The following is a 21,387-nucleotide window of genomic DNA, read 5'->3' as shown; positions in this document are numbered from 1 at the left end:
AGTATACTCCCCACCCAGGGTGAGGATCTTGGAGGAAACGCTTAGTGCATACCTCCTTCCCCCGATCAAGAAAAAACTGACCGCAAGGAACACTGACGGAAATAAACATTATTGATACCATCGGAATCTTAGGCACACCACAAAAGTGTTTCGCCCTACGTGACAAGATCGAAGAGCTAATATGAGCATGACACCTACAAAAGTATGTGAAGGCGAAACGCGTAGAACGAAGCCCACCGTGAAAAAGAAGCCTTAAATGTTCTTCTCATAGGGACGACCGACGTTATAATAGTAGCCGCCGGAGTAGAATTTGTAGCCAAAGTCGTGTCCGACCGTTGCGTGGCCACATAAATACGATTTCGGGAGCTTTCGCGGGAACTCCTCCGCGCGCAAAAGGCATCTTAGGGGCTTGAAGACTTTCCATCTTATGGAAGAAAAACCAGGATTTATGTCACCCATCACTTTCTCGAACGAGGACTTCCATGCACTTGACCCTGATAAGGATGATCCTACGGTGATCACCGTTGAAATTACTCAGTTCAATGTCAGCAAAGTGTTCATTGACTAAGGAAGTTCCATGAACATCCTCCACTGAAAGACGTTACAGATAATGGACCTATCGGAGAACCTGATAGTTCCCTTTAGCGAGCAGATCGTAGGGTTTGCGGACGAGCGGGTGGACACGAGGGGTTACGTGGACTTGAGAACTTGCCTCGGGGCAGGTCGGGATGCTAAGGAGTTAAGGGTGAGATACCTATGGGTTGAGACCAACACTTCTTATAGTGTGTTGATCGAGTGATTATGCCTAAATGCATTTAGAGCAATAGTGTCCACACCGCATTTAGCAATGAAGTTCCCCTCTGATCGAATGACTATATATATCGTATGGACGGATCAGAAGATGGCCCGAGAATGTTACATGGAGGGTCTGAAGGTAAAACTATTTGTCCCCTCTTAAAGGATCAAGCATTCAGAAGTAGCTATGACTAACCTATACCTACGGACCAACACAAACGACCAGATGGAACCTTAGGGGGAGGGCTTGACAGAAGTGCTTAGAACCAACGTCGACTTATTTGCATAGACAACAAAAAACATGTTAGGCATCCACTTGAGCATGATGTCCCATAAGCTAGCCTCTTCAAAGAAACACGTCTAGTGGCACAAAAGAAGAGAAAAATAGGGGAAGAGAAGAGAAAAGCGGTGTATGCAGATGTGAAGAAGTTGTTGGAAGCCAGGTTCATTTTGGGAGGTAACCTACACCACATGGCTTGCCAACGTAGTTATGGTAAATCCATAAAGATGAAATCAACTCTACCTTGTGGTCCACCTTTGGAGTCATCATGGAGCTTGAATTGAAGAGTAGTGTAGGATATCTAAGCCATTGTGTTTTAGTTTTAAATATAAGAGCTTCTCATACTAAACGATTATTCATTAAAAAGGAAGTTCTTACAAACACTATAGTGAATATCCTATATAACACGTGGAAAAAATTCATTGTTTAAAATCATTTACAAGGTCGAGCGTTTAACAATTACTTGAAAAATCTTGTACTCGACAAAAGTGCTATAGAAGGAAGGTTGCGAAAAAGGTTTTTAATTATCATTATTCAAAACCCCCTTCTAGTGTTTTTCAGGTACTTTGATTAGATGATCTTGTCTTAACATTGTAGGATCACACTACTCACATTCATAGCATTTTTCATTGAATGTGCGAGCCTTTTTCTTGTTGTTTATCTTGTCTATCATGTCCAACCAATGTGTTGTTGATTATTTACTTTTTAAACATCTCAAACCCATTTTGTATATTATTGTTTGATGTTTTTCTACAACTTAATTTTGAGTGATCTCTAACTTTACATTCATTAAGAATTTCAAAGACTTTGGATAAAGCAACATATGAGACAACAAAGTGGTTATGAGTAGCAAAATGATTATTTGAAAGAGAAGATTTTATGCCCACATCCAACGAGTATAACACTTTTATTTCATCCCAACCCAACTGAATAATTGGTCATACTTGTACCCATGTCCACACCCATTTTCTTACCATTTTAATATCAATTAATTACTTTATATAAAAATAAAAAAAAAATCATGACAAAAAAAACATGATTTTATCAAATATTCAGTACAAAGTGATGTATTACTATTTTTTTAATATAAAATATTTAGAAAGAAATTATAATTATAACTGTATACATTTCAAATTAGATTACCAAATATAATTTAATGATAACCAAAATACTTAATAATTTTGCAAATGTTAATGAAATAAATTTGATAAAATTAAAAGTATTTTTAGAAACAAAATACAAGAACAAGTATCAAAGTTTAATTTTTTTTTTTGTCTATTTACTTCCTTTCTCTAAATTTTAATGAAATATTTTATATATATTAATAAAAAGTATAATACACTCTAATGAAATAAAAGAGTAAACTAATTATTGAAATTTAGCCTAAACCTAATTGAAATTTAGCCTAAACCTTTCATCTTTTGAACTTTATTCTACATGTGGTGGTGATAAACAAAATTCATGAGAATAACATTAAATTATTATATAATAATAAATAAAATTTATGATAATGAGTTAAAAAATAAAAATATAAAAGAATCATTAAAACAATATTCTACATAATAAAAATAAATAACAAATAAAAATATAAAAAATATCAAATATGTCTTACAAAAAAATTAATATACCATTCAACAAAAAGGAAAACAAATGTATAGTTAAAAATGTATAGTTAAAGATAGGGTTAAATATGTTTTTAGTCCCTAAACTATTGGTCGCTTCTGGTTTTCGTCCCTTTCAAAGAAGTAAGATACAATTTGGTCCTCATTCTTTTTGAAACGTTCGTTTTAGTCCTCATAATTTTGGTTTTAGTCCTAAATGAGGACCAAATTTTTAAACACTGTTTAATTTTCGAGGACTAAAACGAAGGTTTCGAAAAGAATGAGGACCAAACTGTACCTTACTTGAAAGAGGGACGAAAACCCGAAACGACCAATAGTTTAGGGACTAAAAACATATTTAACCCTTAAAGATATAATAAAATGATAAGTACCTTAAATATCTTTATACATCAAACTAGTCGATTCATAGAGAAAAATGATGAAAATTGTTTTAGCAAAATCAAAGTTCTTTTAAATGAAACAAAAAGTAAAATTCAAGATAATAAAAAAATAAATTTTTTATATTATCTACTAAACGAAGGGTTTGTGCTTTTAACTAGTTAAAATTGAAATTGAAATATGTTTTTTGTGAAAATAAACAAATACAAATATTAGAAAAAGTAAAATATTCAAATAAAAAATATCAAAACTATTTAATTCAATGTAATTGATAATATTCCATTTAAACCTAATTAACAAAGGTTATGATAAGAAGAAAAATAGAGAAGTGAATGGATTTTATCAATATAAAATAAGTTAAACAATTAAAAGAGATAGAAAATAAGTCTATAGCACACATAAAAGAAAGATTATAAAACTAAAAAATAATATATGGTTATCTAATAAACTGTGATGCTTCAATAATTTAAAAGGAACAATATAAATATTAGGATGAATGTGATATTAGAGATACGATAAATATATACATACTTATTCTCATTTTCATACTTAATTATAAAAATTAGATATTATCCATATTTATATATAAACCTAATTAATATAATTTTTTTTCATCGATGAATTCAAACAAATTTATTTATAGATTTTGTATTATATTAGTAAACAAATATATTCATTAGATTCTACTATTTAAAGACAATCAAGTAGTATATATTAAATATACTATATAATCATATATTATATTATAATATCTTGAATATATTTGATAATGAATGATTATATTATAATATTTAAAAATATAATAAAATGATATAATAAGTTATTATTCATAATATTATCTATAAGTATTTTAAATATATTTTATAATATATTGAAAATACGTACCTGTAATTGATAAAAAAGATTTTTTAAAAGAAATCTCCCATGTTAATTTTTATTTTTATTTACTTTAATTCCTCTATTTGCGAATGATATTTTTCTGTGACAAATGCGAAAATTACTAGGTGAAGTGTTTTGGATTCCACCCGCAAATTCGACTGTACTTCCAAGGATACCATTTCTGTCTTCTGCAATTAGGGCGTCGTGGTTCGCCCTAATCCCTCAGGGTACCTTATTTTTTCTTCTCTCCTAAATTCTCAATTTCCCTTTGCATTTTCTTCTACTCTTACTACTCAAAGCTAGCCACCAGTAGAAATTTGGCAATTAGTCGGATATTTTTCGTGACCTCTTCCCGCCGTGAATTCATTCTCACAAGTCCTAAACCCTCTCACTTTTTGCCCTAAACCCTTACCGCATCTTTCTCCAAACGGCGACGTCTTGCCTCAAACGCTCTCACTTTCATCCTCTCCAAACCGTGGTCGAACCATCTCCAAACTCCTTATCGATTGCCCTCGGCATCGTCCTCGCGGCCCTCCGCTGACAGCCTCTTTCCCCTCCCCCGACGGTCATATAATCTTGTACACCTCGTGGCCTTGTCATCCTCACTGTCGGTTCATCGCCGCCCTTGCCCGCCTCAAATCGACCTGTTTGGTATGTTAACATGCCTTTTCGTTTTCCTTGCTTTGTGTCCATGATTTCTCTTTTTCTGTTTTTCGAGTCCCTTTATAATTTGCGGTACTGTGTGTAAGATGTTTCCTTTGGGCTTGTATGAAGATTTTGATATTTGATTTTATGGAACGAGTAATGTCCATACGAAGTTTGTACACCACGAAAACCATAGTTCTGCAGTTTGTGTATATGCTTAAATTGGACATTCCCAATTCATGAGTGCAGTACCTGAGAATAATTTTCCATCAAGTTGTAATCTTGCATCAGTAATTTAGAAAAGAATATTAGGTCCTATGGGGATATGATTAATATGTAGTTTTTTTTGCAGATTTAAACTGATGTATGTTACGTAAATGTCTACAAAACTTGCAATCTCTATTATTTTTAATTGATGTACTATAGATAATTAAATTTGCAAACAGGTCCACTAGAGATTTTTATCATATTAATTGTTATGTTATATCTAATGAATTTTAATCTGAAAATTAGGTGGGTACATAAAGGAATCTTATACTTACAACTAGTATTTGCTATTTAGAGATTGATTGGTGGTTGATTATTTAGTGCAATGTTTGTATGAAGTTTTAATCTTTTTTGCCATAGCAGAGAAAAGGGTTTGTTTGGATATGGGTGGTGACGAGCACATGAACGAGGAGCTAGAGCTGAGGGATTCACTTGATAAGGAGAAGAAATTGGAAGATGGTTTGAAGTTGAATGTGGTCACTGAGGAAGTGAGGGGAGGAGTGCTTGCTGAAAATGGTTGTCTCTCTCTTGAAGATGGGAGTCCCAAGAGAAGCACTGAGATTGTTGGAACATGTATCCTTGTATTAAATTCTGTATTCAATGCTTGTTTCTAATTATTTTCCCCTTTTCAGGTTTTTCTGGTTTGCTGCTTGACTACTGTTACAAACCCAAAATTCAGTGAGAAATGAAAATATATCATGATAGAATGAAAGGAAAATATGAAATTGTTATTGGAAGATGCAGGAAAATATACTGCAAGTACACTATTGTCCCATAGCAAGACTCTTACAGAGAAGATACATTCTCTCTCCCGTAAAGAACTTGGTTCTCCTTATCCTCTACCCTTCTCTCCTATATTGGCCCCTTAGCACCAATTCTAACTAAACTTTATCCTTTTTTTTTCTGTGCCAGCTCAACATTCCCCCAGATTCCCTTCCTATTCTTTTTTCTCTGTACTTTCCAACCCCAAGGCCCATAGCAAGACTCTTACAGAGAAGATACATTCTCTCTCCCGTAAAGAACTTGGTTCTCCTTATCCTCTACCCTTTGGCCCCTTAGCACCAATTCTAACTAACTTTATCCTTTTTTTTTCTGTGCCAGCTCAACATTCCCCCAGATTCCCTTCCTATTCTTTTTTCTCTGTAATTTCCAACCCCAAGGCCCATAAGCTAATTGTTTGCCCAAATTTATTCCGTGTTTTCTCCAGCCTATCTGGGAGTGTAATGGAAATTGTTCAAAATCAGCCTTGTTCTCAGGCTAAATTTTGAAATTCCTAATGATAAATTCCTCCTCTGGAGTTGCTTCCTTTGCAAATTTTCCATCCATTGTATAAAAAACTGTTTATTAACTTCCCTGCCACTAATCAAATGTTGCGAACACCATAGAAGTTCCAAATCCTTTTGGTAGCTTAGATTCCTCATGACAATTAGCATTAGCTTTTTAAGGCAAAGAGACAAGAACTAGAGGGTGTATTTTATGTCTCAGGGTAGCTTTAAACAATAAGATATTTCACCCACACATTCTAACACTTGCAAGTGACCATAATACAGGAACACAAGCTTGACAATAACTTTTGAAACAACAAATTGTTGTTTGTGACTGATGATTGAGAAACAATCGCTATATCAAATTGTTGTTCCCTTCTATAGTTATTAGTTGGAACTCTCATTCTTGAGTATGCTACAAATGATATTTTAATTGTCTTAAATCTTCATGCTAGTCAATTAAGTCCTAATGTCCAACTTCTGTCTTTACTTCACATGGTATATGATACAGACCTTAACGTTATTGGGCTCAGTGAGCCCTTCATCCAAGAAGAGAAGGGTAAGACTAGGTGGGGCAGAGTATATGAGAGGAAAAGGACTAGGAATGGTGACGTGGCACACTAGGATGAAATAGGTTGGTTAGAAGAGAGAGAAAGGGGTATTGGTTGTTTAAAAGAATCAAGGAGGTAGGTCTTCGGGAGGTAGTTATTTGGGTGCTTAGGTGGAGAGGGAGCCATTTTCGATTTCTCTTAGGAGCTTTGCTATGTGTAGTGGGATAATTGTATCCTTATGATTTCTTGTTTAGCAATATTAAAAGAATCAAATATGTTCCATGCAAGTCTTCATTTACACTTTTATGCATTTTTAAATTGTATCATTTTGTCCGACCTGCCAGATACTTATCTAGCCGCAAACAATGCCATTGAAGAAGAACGATGCTCAAGGGGAACCAGTATGTTGGGTAAAATTGGCCCAAAACAGAATGGGGGCAGTTGGGGAGGAAATGGACCAAACCCAAGTGGAAAAAAAGATTGGGTGAGAAAAGTAAAACTGGACCTAAAGATAGAGGAGCCCATCATCCCTCCTATAAGGATCTCTTAGACAAAAAACAAAAGGGTCTATGTTATAAGTGTAGTGGGTTGTTTGGACCCCTCCATCAATGGTTAAGCAGCTTCGAGTCATCATGGTTGACGAGGAAATCCGAGTCGAATGTGACGAGGGAGATGAGGAAAACGACAACAGTGAAGAGGAATACGAGGTTCTAGCTCCATGCACGACGTTAAATCTCTGTACAATTGCGGGCGACAATGATGACCAACTAAGAACAATGAAGTTGGATGGAATGATTAGGGAGATTCCTATGCTGTTCTTGATAGATAGTGGGGTTACCCATCCGAGTCGAATGTGACGAGGGAGATGAGGAAAACGACAACAATGAAGTTGAATACGAGGTTGTAGCTCCATGCACGACGTTAACTGTACAATTGCGAGCGACAATGAGGATCAACCAAGAACAATGAAGTTGCGTGGAATGATTGGGGAGATTCCTATGCTGTCCTTGATATAGATAGTGGGGCTACCCATAACTTTATTTCTGGAAGACTTGTAGAAGCGTTGGGTTGAAAGTGGGACAGGACAAGACATGAGGATTTTAAAGGGAGATGGACACAAATTAGAAACTCAAGGTGTTTGTTGAGGCATTAAGGTGAGGTTTGATGACGGTGAATTTGAACAAAAAAGATGGCTTTGGTTGGAATGGGAAGACTCAAGAAGCCTTTGAAGAACTTAAATGAAGAATCACCATAGCACCGGTATTGCAACTCCTAAACTTTGATGAGGAGTTTTTCCTGGAGTGTCATGCATCGGGAACAAGGATTGGAGCTATCTTGATGCAAGGGAAAAGCCCAATAACGTATTATAGCAAGGCATTGAGCTCCTTTAATTTGACTAAATCAGCTTACGAGAGAGAATTGATGGCAGTGACATTAGCAATACAACACTGGCGACCTTATCTATTAGGTTGAAAATTTATTGTTTTCTCATATTGAAAGAGTCTGAAACAATTAATGCAGATAATTATTGGGGAGCAGCATAATTGATTGGCAAAGCTATTAGGATACAATTTTGAAATCGTTTACAAGCCTGGTTAGGAGAACTCAGGGGCAAATGCTTTGTCTCCACAAAGAAGAGATGGAAGTAAACAATATGGTGTATTTCTTAGTCTGGTTAGATTAGCAAGAACTCAATGCCGATGTGCAAGCTAACGATAAATTGAAGAAGATAATTGAAAAGGTGAAGGCTGGCTAGGATGGGCAGGCTCATGCTAGTTACGAAATAAAAATCGCCTTATTGTTATGGAAAAATCAGCTTGGATCCCTAAGTTCTTGGAAGAATTTCATGCTACTCCCCAAGGTGGTCATTCAGTCTTCTATTGGCGAGTGATAGGGATCCAATGTTCATGTGTTTATTTTGGAAAGAGTTCTGTAAGATGCAGGCTACCAAATTGCAAATGAGTACAACTTATCATCCGTAATCGGATGGACAAACTAAGGTAACAATAGGTGTTTGGAGACTTTTCTAAAGTGTTTTATCACTGACCTACCCAAGACATGGGTGATCTTGATGCCTTGGGAAGAGTTTTGGTTTAACACAACTTATCATGGATCTATGGGAATGACTCCTTTTGAAGATGTGTATGGGAGACCTCCCCCCAAGATTGTGCAAGTGGTACAAGGAGAAGTGAGAGTTGAAGTTGTCTAGAAGGATCTTTTGGAGAGGAATGAGGTGTTAAGACAACTAAAATCCCATTTGCTTCGTGCTTAGGACAGGATGAGGACTCAAGCCAATAAGCATAGAAGGGAAAGACTCTTTGTTGTGGGTGATCTTGTGTTATTAAAATTGAAATTGAATAGGAAGCAGTCTATCATGAATTGACCATGAATATGGTCAATTCGAAATTGAGTTATGGTCCTTTTATGATTGTGCAGAAAATTGGGAAAGTGGCATATCGGCTGAAATTTCCACCAAATTCATAGATTCATCCTGTTTTTCATGTGTCATTATTAAAGAGAGCCATGGGCAAATATAAGGTTAAGGATGATCTCCCTACTAGGATGGAGTATGATAGAGCGGAATTACTAGTTCCTGAGGGGATCTTGGCTTCTTGGAACAACACAAAGATGGGGGAAATTAAGAAACAAGTGCTGGTACATTGGAAGGGGCAAAATGTTGATGAAGCTACTTGGGAGGATGAAGTGATAATTCAAAGCTAGTTTCCAAAATTTAGCCTTGAGGACAAGGCTCTATTTCAAGAAGGGGGTATTGATACAAACCCAAACTCTACTGGGCTCAGTGAGCCCTTGATCCAAGAAGAGAAGGGTAAGAATAGGTGGGGCAGAGTATATGAGAGGCAAACGACTAGTGTTGTACAAATATTTTGCCCAATGTAGCCTTTGGGCCCAAGAATGTGGCTGGTCAACAATAAAACATCAAAGGAATATCCTGTGGCTTCCATTCTCAACCTTGGTTTGACCCTCAGACTTTGGGTGATAAGTGGAACTTATCTTCAATTCTGTGCTTGTAACCTATGAATCATGACCTCCTCTCTTCTCGATCTCTATGACTGCATCTCTTATTTGCAAGTTTCAATGCTGTTACTGGATATACCTTTTATCTTACCTCCCCTCCCCTGATCTCCTACTTTGCCACATGTGAAGCTGCCTATACATTTTCTAATAGGGTGTGCAGATAACTAGCTACTGAAATGGTTTTAGGGATTTATGGTTTCCGAGGAATTGAGCCATGCAACCCAAACATTTTCATATGCTTTTTTTTTGTTCTACATTTTGGTTTGTTGGGCCTCAATTTGAGTCCAGTTTATCTTATTTTTTATGTAAAGCATACTGTACAATAGATTAAGCCAACTAGAAAATTTCTAAGCAGTGGCCATAATGCTATACCACTACAGTGTTTTTGGGTATGGTTGCCCATGTGCTGTTATCTGGAATTAAAAGCATTGGTCTACAACCATGGCCTTTGTGAAATATCTTTGGCAATTGCTGTAATTCCCCTGATTGAAAAAAAATGGACTAAATTGTTTTAGTAAGCATAATAAAGCAGCCAGAAGGGAAAACCCTGGACTGTTTTACACTCCCTTAAGAAATTGCTTTTGAGCTAAGTGTCAAGATATGCTATACCCCTGTTATTTTGGACATTTCTTGTGTGCATAAGTTCTGGACAATATATTTTCTTTCTAGATATTGTACATGATATGTTTATATCTGACTGATAAATATTATAGATCAGTTTTACATCCAGTTGTAATGCAATACCTAATATAGTGTTTCCTTAATAAGATATGCTATAGCTGTATCAGGTGTTAAAAGGGCCCGGATTAATGTTGATGAACGTCAACCGTCAGTTCATTTTACGTATACTTCCCTAACAAGGTTTGTACAAGTTGGTCAGAAAAATCATGAACACCCGTTCTGGTACATTATTTGTGTGCCCAAAGTGAAAACTAGTTTTATTTGTTATTTTTTGCTATTAAAACTTAAAATGTCCCAATCATGCGGTTTGGTTTCATTGATTGAAGTTTTGACTGGTGTTTTAACAATGGTTCAGGGGTAGTAGACAGAAGCTTCAGGAACTTTTACGACAATGGTCAGAATGGCATGCCAAACATGCTATGTCATCCAATGTAAGCCCTATTATCTTCATTATTATTATTATTATTATTATTATTGTTGTTGTTGTTATTACTATTACTATTATTATCATTATTATTATTATTTTGATTATTCATAGTGAAATAAGATTTCCCTTAATGATAAATAAATGAGTAAATAGATGATAGAGGATAAAATATCATGAAAAGAAAAAATAAAAGATTAACAAAACTTTAAAGTTAAGGATGTGAAATGAAGTTGGAGTCTATCTGCCCAATTATCATTGTGTAGATGTAATCCAAATAATGACTGATGATTGTCTAAGATCTCCATACGCAAGTCCACTAATTTTTCACTTAAAAATGATGAAGTTGATTTAGATTCTGGTGTTTCTAATTTGAAACCAAGTCTTTGAAGTTTATTTGAGAATTAGACAATATTTTTGGTATTTTGAGGCGTTATGTGTGAAGTCTTTCGATATAAAAGCCCTTTTTTAAATTATTTTTGCCTAATAAATCTTTATCTTTTGATGATGGATTACAACATATGGGGTGGAACAATGTTTTAGACTCGTTAGAATACGCATTAAATATATTTAGGAAGTAGTTGTATTAAGAAAAGGCTATATGTTGTACCTATGAGCCGTACATAGGGCCCCTAAAATGTCATCCGTAATAAACATAGGGCCCCTAAAATGTTGTGGAGCACTAAGTGTTAAGAGATCTAGGCGCATGCCCTACAATGCTGTGTCATTGGTACGAGATGCACTCCAAACTAATGCACATGTCTGATGGGAACTAAAAATAGGTTTGAGTTAGGTGTAAATGGTGAATTTAATGACACTACAAAGTTGAGCATCAATCTTAAACTATAACCTGATTGCATAAGCTCAAGTGGGAATAGTTAGGCTCATTCATATATACTCTAAATTTATCTTATCTTTAATCTATGTGAGACTTCCAATAATATTGTATCAAATGCCGTATAGACACCATAGGTGATCTAATGACCACCTAACAGAAGGAATCTTACACATTTGGTCTATTACCAAGGAAACTGGTGGAATTGTGCTATTAACAAATGCAGTTTTTTTTTTTTTTTTTTTTTTATAGTTTTCTAAAGAATGATAAATCTGGCATTGTCTTTCTGTTCAGGATGAAAGCGAAGTATTGGAATCTGGTGAGGAGACATTTTTTCCTGCTCTCCATGTTGGGCTTGAAAAGACATCTGCGGTGGTGAGTTTCCATAGTCTATTACAGGTTTTAGTTTTGGTTCTCAAATGCAATCATGTGCAGTTGGTTGTAGTAATAGAGATAGGCTTACAACAGTTATTGCAGTATGAAGTCTGCATTGACTGGATTTTTTAATAATTGCCTTATCCTTTACATTTTTTCTTCAAGTGTTATATTTGCTTCATCCTTTTTATCTGTAATATTATGTCATTCATGTTGTTTTTCCCTATATGTGCCTTAGCTGCTGCATTGTTTACTAGACTAGGATGGTTATGGTTGCGGTTGTGATTGTGGAAACCTGTCTGAGTCATAGCTATTCCCTTTGTCATTATAATTATAGGAATAATGGGCATATGTTGTATTAGCTATTATGTACAAGAAAACTACTAGAAACACACTAACAATTTAGTTGAAATTTATTCGAATCAGTTTTTGTGGGTCCCTCTAATTTAATGATTCCCTATCCCACTCATGTTTTTGTAGTTTTCAATAATTTTACTCATAATAGTGTCGTATTAATACTTCTCTAGGCGTACTTTTTATCTTTCAACATGAAAAGGGAAATATTATTGCAATACAAGATATTATTCTTATCCATTTCTTTAACAGTCATTCTGGATGGAGAACCAAACAAGAAATGATAAAAATACGGATTTCATGCCTTTAGCTGACCATTCTGTGCCTCTATATGACCGGGGATATACTTTGGGATTGACTTCAACTGATGGTTCAAGTAATGTGGATGGGTATGTACTGTTGCTTTATATTATTTAAAGATGAATCTATTGGTCCACTTAGTTTAAAATTTGTAGATAGTTCATGTGATCATACAATGTTTGAAATATAGTATTGTTGAAATGTGATGTTTTATTTTCTTGTTTGTAAACCCAACTTAAGAGTTAGGGTTTTAAGCAAGTGCCTTGCCTCTTCTTTGTATCCTATAAATACATCGGTTAGATATATTATCTTTATCTTTTATCTTTATTAGTTAGTTTGTTATTATTTCTTATTTGTATTTTGGACTTAATCCATATTTGTTCTATTATAAATAAAGGACCCTATGTGTGTATTGAACACAAGGGAGTTTTCACTATATTCAACTACATCAATAAAAGGCTAAGAATGTAAGTTGAATACACTGTATTTTTCCCATCTCATTTATCTAAGTACTATTATGGGGATGTGATAGGTTGGGTCAGGACAGGTCTGGAATTGTGTATAAGAGGAGGGATAAGAAGAATAACTGATTATGACAGTTACAACCTTCTGTAGATATTTCTTTTCTTTCCATGTAAGTGATTGTTATAAATAGTCACGGGGTTGGGAGGAAAAAGGTCGTTGGGTGTATTCTAGGATGTGGATCTTACGTAATTCGGTCTGATGTGGGTCTTACCTAATTTGGCCTGATGTGGACCTACCTTGATTTGGCCTAACTTCTCTTGAATTTGGCTAGGGCCAACTCAATTCAAACTGGGCCCCAGTCAATTTATCCTGAAGTTGACTGGTGCTGATTTGGCTATAGGTGGACCCACAATGACTCAACCCAAACTAGGCCTGAGCTTACTCAACCCGATATGGACTCAAGCCAACTCAACTTGACTTTGACCTAGTTTAACTTGGCCTGACGGGGGTTTGACCTGATTGACTACTACTACTTGACTCCTAACATGGGTGTAGCTTGGTCAACATGACATGGTTCTGGCCTACTTTAACTTGACTTGGGCCGAGCCTGACCTGACCTGATCCTACCTTGGGTCTTGTTCTACCTAAGCTTTCATAACTTGAATTGATCTAGATCCACCTTGATTTTGGATTTACATAATTCCAAAAATTATCCAATTGAAATTCAATAAATGAATTGGATTTAAAATCTAAATACATGGATTTGGATTTGAGATAAATCCATTGAAATAGACTTGAAGGAATAGGGATTTGCCTACCTGCCATCTTGAGGTAACATTTGTTTTGTATGCATGTTGTGTTCTGGTGGTAGGTTATTAATTCAAGCTGAAATGTTCATTTGCTTATTTGAATGTGCTGTTCAATTGTGAATCTGCTATTTATATTTCAAAATTAAATGTACTACTAGTTTCTGTCATAGTGACGTAAGCTTTTACTTTTTTAAATGTTCTAGTGGTTTAGAGATTATTGATGATCCTGCTCGGTGTTTCAATTGTGGTTCTTATAACCACTCATTGAGAGAGTGTCAGAGGCCCCGAGACAACACTGCTGTTAATAATGCTCGCAAACAACACAAGTCCCGACGGAATCAGAATTCTTCCTCCCGGAATCCAACTCGTTATTATCAGAATTCTCCTGCTGGAAAGTATGATGGTTTGAGGCCAGGTGTTCTGGATGATGCAACACGTCAACTTTTGGGCTTGGGGGTAAGTTTTGAAAATGATTTTTTGATGTTTTTATTAATATACATTTCCAACGGTATGATGTTTTGATGTTATTATATGTCCTTATCCCTGAAATAAGTTTTATCGGAAATGTTGGGTAAAATTCAACTAATGAAGGATATTATAAGTAAAAAAAGGCAACAAGGCTGTCTAATCTTCAGCATATTAAACAGCGTATCCCTTTAACAGCAAATAAATTGTTGTCATGAACACAACCTGCCGATGTCATGGAAAGGTTTAGAAGCAAATGTGGATCCTTCAAGAAACAATTGTTATGCCCGAGCTAAATGCTGCAGAAGCTATATTTAAAAGCCACAAGACAAAAAAATTGGAAATAATATAAAGTAAAAGATAATAAAAAATTTTGTTGGTTCGAATGGGGTCAATCAATATTTGAAAATCAATCCAATTTAGTCCGAAAGAACTGTGTGTGATTTTATTTATGAAATTACCGTACAGCTAAGATATTTATGAAATTACTTTGCCAATTTATTTTTCTCTATAATATTAACTAAAAGATGTCGTATTTTTTAATGTTTTTATAAATTTATTATTTTGGATTTAGTGTTTCTGTGCTTTCTATAATACTTTTTTGCTTCTAAAGCATGTTGTAATTTGCTTATGAGATGTGATATTTGATACTTTGAATATATATTGATTATCGTTATTTTTTGCTTCATTGTTTAATATATGGCTCCTTAAAACTATTATAATAATGAAAACACTGATCAAATCTACATTAGATTGGGTTGCAACTTATTTGATTATGTTTTTCAAGATTGGACGGGATTTTGAATTTTGAACCAATCAAATGCTGCAAAACCAGAATTGAAAAGCGAAAATCAAATTGAAAATAATATGAAAGAAAAGGATAATTAATTTTCTTATGTTGAAACTGAAATAATTCTTGAAGGCTTGAAAGATCCCTCTCACTCTTATTCTATTTATAAGAAAGTTCTGATACAAAAGTACGATAAATAGGGTAACCCTAACTATATATATACTAGATATAATATAATGATGATAAATAGGGTAAATATTCTAACACTTCTCCACAAACTAATCAAACAAATTATATGTACCAAAGGTTGGAACAAATAAACTCAATTCAAGGACCCCTGAATGACTTGGTCAACACATCTGCGAGTTGATCGTTTGATCCAACAAACTTAGTACATATTTATTTAGTCAACAATTTTTCACGAACAAAATGATAATCAATTTCTATATGTTTAGTTCTCTCGTGAAACATTGGATTTGATGCAATGTGAAGAGTAGCTTGATTATCGCAATACATCTTCATAGTATGGATGTCACAGAAGTTAAGCTCTTGAAGAATTGTTTCACCCATATAAGTTCACATGTTCGTGACGTCATTGCCCTATACTCAACTTTAGTGATTGATCGAGTTACTACATTTAGTTTCTTACTTTTCCATGAAATAATGTTTCCTCCCAAAAAAACACAATATCTTGTAGTAGACCGTCTCCAAGGAGCCTGCATGAACTGACTAATCACTCCAACTACAAATGATAGATCTGACCTTGTAATAGTGAAATAAATCAGTTTTCCAACCAACCTCCTATACCTCTTTGGATCGGAGAATAATTCACCTTCTTCTGTCCTTAATCTCTAGTTTGGGTCCATGGGCTGTCTATCGGTCTACAATCAATCATGTCTGTTTTTTGTAATATATGAAGACCATACTTTCTTTGGGAGATTACAACTTTATCTTTTGATTGTGCTATTTCAATGCCTGCTATTTCAATGCCTAAGAAGTATTTGAGACTTCCAAGATCCTTGGTTTGAAAATGTTTACACAAGTACTCTTCAGTTGAGATATTCCAACAACATCATTTCTTGTAATGACAATATCATCAACATATATTATTAAGTAAATACATTTCCCAAGAGAAGAATGACAGTAAAAGACCAAATGGTCTGCTTCATTGCGTTTTAGCCCAACTTTTTAAACAATGGAGCTAAACTTTCCAAACCAAGCACGTGGTGATTGCTTGAGGCCATATAGAGATCAATGCAATTTGCATACCATATCAGACTCCCTCTGAGAAACAAACCCATCTTACCATGGAGGGACGAACTCGTCTGAGTCGGTCACCAAGACTAACTATCAGCTCTAATACCAATTGTTAGGGAGGTTCAACATACACATAGATCTTCACACTGGTAAGATATTGTCCACTCTAGGTCAAGCCTTCACAGATTTGTTTTTGGTACCACTCTAGAAGGCTTATTACCAATGGAGGTATTTTATATGTATATAAACCCATGTCCATCTTTTGTTTGATCTGATGTGGGACTTTGTTTCTATCCTAACAAGACTCCTCTATATGATTCTGTTTTGAAAATTGCCCTCGATCCTCCTAGATACCTCCTAATAGATTTGTTGTTTCTCGACATTCCTCGTTCCCATCCTGATTCTTGTGTCACTTCACTTCCCTGGCTACGTCCATAGCCCTTAACAGTTCCTTGGGATTATGGGGCCTGATTTGGCTCCTAATGTCATTCTACAGTCGCGCAAAGAAATATCTAAGTATTTGTTCTTCGGTCAACTCCATAGCTTGAGATACTAACATTTTGAATTCCTGGATGTATTCTTTCACTGCCCCTTTTCTTTAATAGCAGCTAATTTCTCAAACACCAAACACCTGACCAAAGCTTCTGTTAAATCCTCCCAAGAAGGGTTCTTGGTTTTCTTTTTCCAGAAACGAAACCAGTACTCTGTTTCTAACCTCTTGTACCTCAAAAAAATTTCTCAGCCCTAGCTATCCATCCCTCTGGGTCCACTCCTTCAAAAGTAGGTAAATCCACGCTTTTCATCCAGCCCCTCTGTATCTCTCCCTTTTGCTCTTCACTGTCCTCCGCAAACTAGCGTCTTTTTCCCATTCTTCCACCATTAACCGAACCTTGACTGTCCTCTGTACTTCTATCCTGGTTTCCTGATTTCCAACAATAGCCCTGCCACCATTTCTTTGAGTTCTTGAAGGGTTTCCCTGGTGTCCTCTCTAAAACCTCCAGATCATTCAATCTGCCTTCCGTGACTCTTCCTTTTCTTGATTTGGCAGGTCAGACCAATTTGTTAGGTTTTTTAGTGATAAGAAACCCAACAAAACACACTGGTAAGCACCCCTGACTTGCCCCCTACTCTCTAACGTAGCACAAGAGAAGAAAACCGAACTGTTTTATTAAAATGGCAAAAGATGTTCCAACACTTCCCAGGGACAGACCTCCCTTCACAGGATGTAAGGCTCCTGTCTTACAAAGATTACAACCAAAAAACTCCCCTCTCTAAGACCCTTCTCCTCTCTTATATACACAACTTCTATCCCAACCACCCACTGTCTAACAACAAACAACTGACAGCTATTGTTCTGTTTTTCTGTTTCTCCTAATATATACTCTTAGGGTCCTATCACAATCTGCATGTTCAACCGGTTTATAACACAAATTCTTATAACCTAAGAAGTAGCACGATGACATAAGTGGGCTGTATAGTGGTAGGTAGTTTGAAGATTGCAAGCCTTTGACACTAACGCTGGAGTATAAGAAAGCCATACATTATAGGGATTTTTTAATGTGTCAGAATTGTCAGTCTGCCTTTATGAAATGTATTAATACTAAGATTGTCTTATGCAGGAGCTTGATCCACCTCCATGGCTTAACAGAATGCGAGAAATAGGATACCCACCTGGATATCTTGGTAAAAAGCATTTTTCTTTTTCATCTCAATTTCTTGTTTTCTTCCTCATACTCTGCCTCTGATCCACCCAAATTATCATTGTGTGTTCTAATGGTGTATATGCGTCGAATTTAAGTTTAAATTTAATGCTACAAGCATAAGTTACTTGACAGGTTTGAGAAATTTGCTGAGGTTGTTCACCAGCCTAATGAATTAGTTCTGTTATTTTCAATAGTTTATTTTAATCACTTTCTGTTGCTATTTACTGTACTGAATCCTTATCATCTTGCCTGAGTTGATGTATTAAATTAACTTTATAACCTTTATTTTAATTTAGATGTGGACAAAGAGGATCAGCCTTCAGGCATTATGATATACACCGACAGGGAGATTGCGGATCAGGAGGATGGGGAAATTATGGAAGTTGAATCTGATTCTTCAAAACCAAAGCGGAGAATGACTGTCAAATTTCCAGGAATAAATGCTCCCATTCCAGATAATGCTGATTTGAGATTATGGGGCTCTGGGAATGAACCCTCAAGTTCAGATATTTCAAGAAACCTGTTGGCACCACACAGATCGAATTATAGTTCTGATTATGGTAGCCGAGGACATCATCGGGAGAATAGATTGGGTGGGGATCTTACTGATGATGGTCCACCAGGGGACCCAGGTCATAGTTCATCCAAGTTTAGTTTTCATCCTAGGTTTAGTGGCCATGAGGGTACAAGAAGTCCTTCATCGTCAAGATCCCAATCTGACTGGAATAGAAGTCCTTTACATGATGAAGAACCCCCAAGGCCTTTTTCTTTCCATTCTCTTCATTATTCTCCTTCAGAAAGAGATTTTGGTAGACCATGGAACTCGACCTATGAAAGCATATATGACAGGGACCGTGATCTTTCTTCTCGATTTAAGGACAGGCCAGACGAACGCTACCATCGCAGTTGGTGGTGAGGATGACATTAATAGGATCTCACCACATTTCTGTTATTCAGACGCTTACATTATCTTTACCTCACCCCATTAGGAACTGCTGTTATGGAAAGTTGGCAGAGTTAACCATTTTTCTGCTATAGCTGTATTTGTACTCTCCTGTGTTATTTAGTAAATGTATACTTTTTTATTTAATATATTATGTTCTATGTATTTATATTTCTAATTATAGTTATAATAACAAGTCAAATTATATTATCTATTAGAGTGTGGAAATTAATACTTATATAATATATAAAAAAGTATTTATATAGGTGAATTAGTCTGTGTAATTTTAATAAAATTATATTTTTTTAACTGTCATAATTTGTATAAAGCATAAATTAAAATTCAATTTTAAAACTTGAGGTTCTGGGTTTTATTTGAATTGTAATTGAAATGTTTATGTATTACAATCTATAATATGTTTATTCAAATGCGTAGTTTTTAAGTGATCCAATTTTAGTAGATTATATCGTTGTTCAATAAAAGAAAAGTAAGTTGTATTTTATTATTATCCAACAAAACAAATTTTGGATGTTCATGCTTTTATATCCTTCTTACTATCATTTTTATTTCTGTATCCAAATTTATTATATTGTCAACTAAATAAAATAAAATAAAATAATATCAACAAACTCATCTTTCATATACATATGTTAAATTTTATAATTGAAAAGCACTGAATCGAGGTAATCAATTATAGTATGTTTTCGTGAATACATGTTCTAATGCTACTAGAAACATTATCTCTGTCTTAATCTTTGTTTTAATACACAAATCTTGTATGATTCCATATGCTAATATTTTTCTATACATCCAACTTCATGTTTAAAATTTTTGTATGAAGTTATATTTCATAACATATCTGCACTTTATTTATTTATATTTTCTATTAATAGATTTATGCGTTGTGATCAGAAATGAATTCACGTGTTTACTTTTGAAATAAGAATTTGATTCAAAATTTCCACCATAGGATGTTTTACTGAACTCCTATCAGGCAATGCATTTGTTATTTTGTGCAGAAGTTACATGGTTTATAGTTTACTCATGTTGCTCTAATATTGTATAGGGTTACGATTTATAATGTATTTGCATATTATTTTGAGTTCCTTATTTGTTTGTGTATATGTTTAATATATTTCATGAATGAAGAATATCTTTTAAACAATTAATAACATCAATTTTACTCAAAAATATTCTTACTAATTATTACATTATATTCATATTTATACTAATGTATATATAAACTTACAAGCGTTAAATATGTTTTTGGTCCTTTAACTTTCAGCAAAAATTGGAATTAGTCCCTCTTCAAAACTTTGGCTTAATTTAGTCCCTAAACTTTCGAAATGTGTGAATTTAGTTCTTTAAACTAAATTTTGTTAAGTTTATTTGATGTTTCAAGTGCGTTTCATTATAGCATTTGAGTTGTTTACACCGTTTGACACATTTTTGCTTCAATGTTCACTAAGAGATGCGTTTGAAACATCAAATAAAGTTAACAAAATTTGGTTAAAAGAACTAAATTCACACATTTCTAAAGTTTGGGGACTAAATTAGTCCAAAGTTTTGAAGAGAGACTAATTCCAATTTTCGCTGAAAGTTAAGGGACCAAAAACATATTTAATCCAATTTTCAAATTAGTTTTTTACCTAGATATAGTACAACTTTATCATTATTTTATTTTTGAAACAATTTATATATATATATATATATATATATATATATATATTTAAAAATGTTTACTTATAATCAACATAAGATAAAAACATGACTTTGTTAAAAAAAAAATATAACAAAACCAAATAATTAATTGTAGATAAAATTCTTATTAAAGGTAATATAAGATACTTCATATAACTTTCTTTTAACACTAACATTAATCTTTCATAATAAATATTACCATTATTATTAAATCAACATATAACCATAACTTATTTAACATTCATTTTTTGTTACTTAGGCATATTAGTAATACTTAATTTCATAAAATATCAATTAAATTATTATATATATATATATATTATAAATATAAAATAAACAAAATTACCCATGCAAAGGCCCGGATGTCGTGCTAGTGGTAAATAAAACATGGTTCTCCATTGTGTAAATATTTTCTGAAAGCAAAAAACTAGCATAATTATTTAGTGAATCTTCGTATTTATATATAGAAAATACAAAATATATTCTCAAATAATATGATGTTATTTATAATAGTAGATAAAAAAGAAGGAGAAAACTGAGGATATTACCGGAAGTAAATGTGTGGTT

The 21,387-nt window shown here is 34.3% G+C and overlaps 1 protein-coding gene and 1 pseudogene across 3 annotated transcripts; both read left to right on the top strand.

Moving 5' to 3' along the window:
- Positions 1-4,063: 4,063 nt before the first annotated feature.
- On the top strand, positions 4,064-19,284 carry LOC124838226 (uncharacterized). Of its 3 annotated transcripts, none has more exons than XM_047313771.2 (9): positions 4,064-4,181; positions 5,227-5,439; positions 10,498-10,579; positions 10,755-10,830; positions 11,953-12,033; positions 12,640-12,776; positions 14,165-14,417; positions 18,093-18,156; positions 18,473-19,284. In XM_047313771.2, exons 1-9 carry the CDS (start codon positions 4,064-4,066, stop codon positions 19,090-19,092), a joined length of 1,644 nt encoding a protein of 547 aa, XP_047169727.2. In that variant the 3' UTR covers positions 19,093-19,284. The 3 variants fall into 3 exon arrangements, with proteins under 3 accessions (XP_047169727.2, XP_047169731.2, XP_047169732.2); XM_047313775.2 differs by lacking the exon at positions 4,064-4,181 and adding an exon at positions 4,214-4,605 and having other exon boundaries at positions 5,230-5,439; XM_047313776.2 differs by lacking the exon at positions 4,064-4,181 and adding an exon at positions 4,214-4,605.
- Positions 7,291-10,488, top strand: LOC148195738 (uncharacterized; annotated as a pseudogene).
- Positions 19,285-21,387: the final 2,103 nt, after the last annotated feature.

This window comes from Vigna umbellata, chromosome 7, assembly GCF_029865625.1.
Source record: "Vigna umbellata cultivar VRB3 chromosome 7, Vumbellata_1.0, whole genome shotgun sequence".
In the NCBI taxonomy this organism is placed as follows: Eukaryota; Viridiplantae; Streptophyta; class Magnoliopsida; order Fabales; family Fabaceae; genus Vigna; species Vigna umbellata.
The sequence above is the reverse complement of the archived record's forward strand: the minus strand, read 5'-3'. Positions and strand labels throughout refer to the sequence as shown.

What these genes read in the sequence shown, in the direction of transcription:
- LOC124838226 (XM_047313771.2), top strand. Translation starts at nt 4,064, where the DNA reads ATGCGAAAATTACTAGGTGAAGTGTTTTGGATTCCACCCGCAAATTCG. An exon ending in TTGAAAAGACATCTGCGGTG is followed by an intron (nt 12,034 to 12,639) that starts GTGAGTTTCCAT and finishes TTTCTTTAACAG; the next exon opens with TCATTCTGGATGGAGAACCA. An exon ending in ATACCCACCTGGATATCTTG is followed by an intron (nt 18,157 to 18,472) that starts GTAAAAAGCATT and finishes ATTTTAATTTAG; the next exon opens with ATGTGGACAAAGAGGATCAG.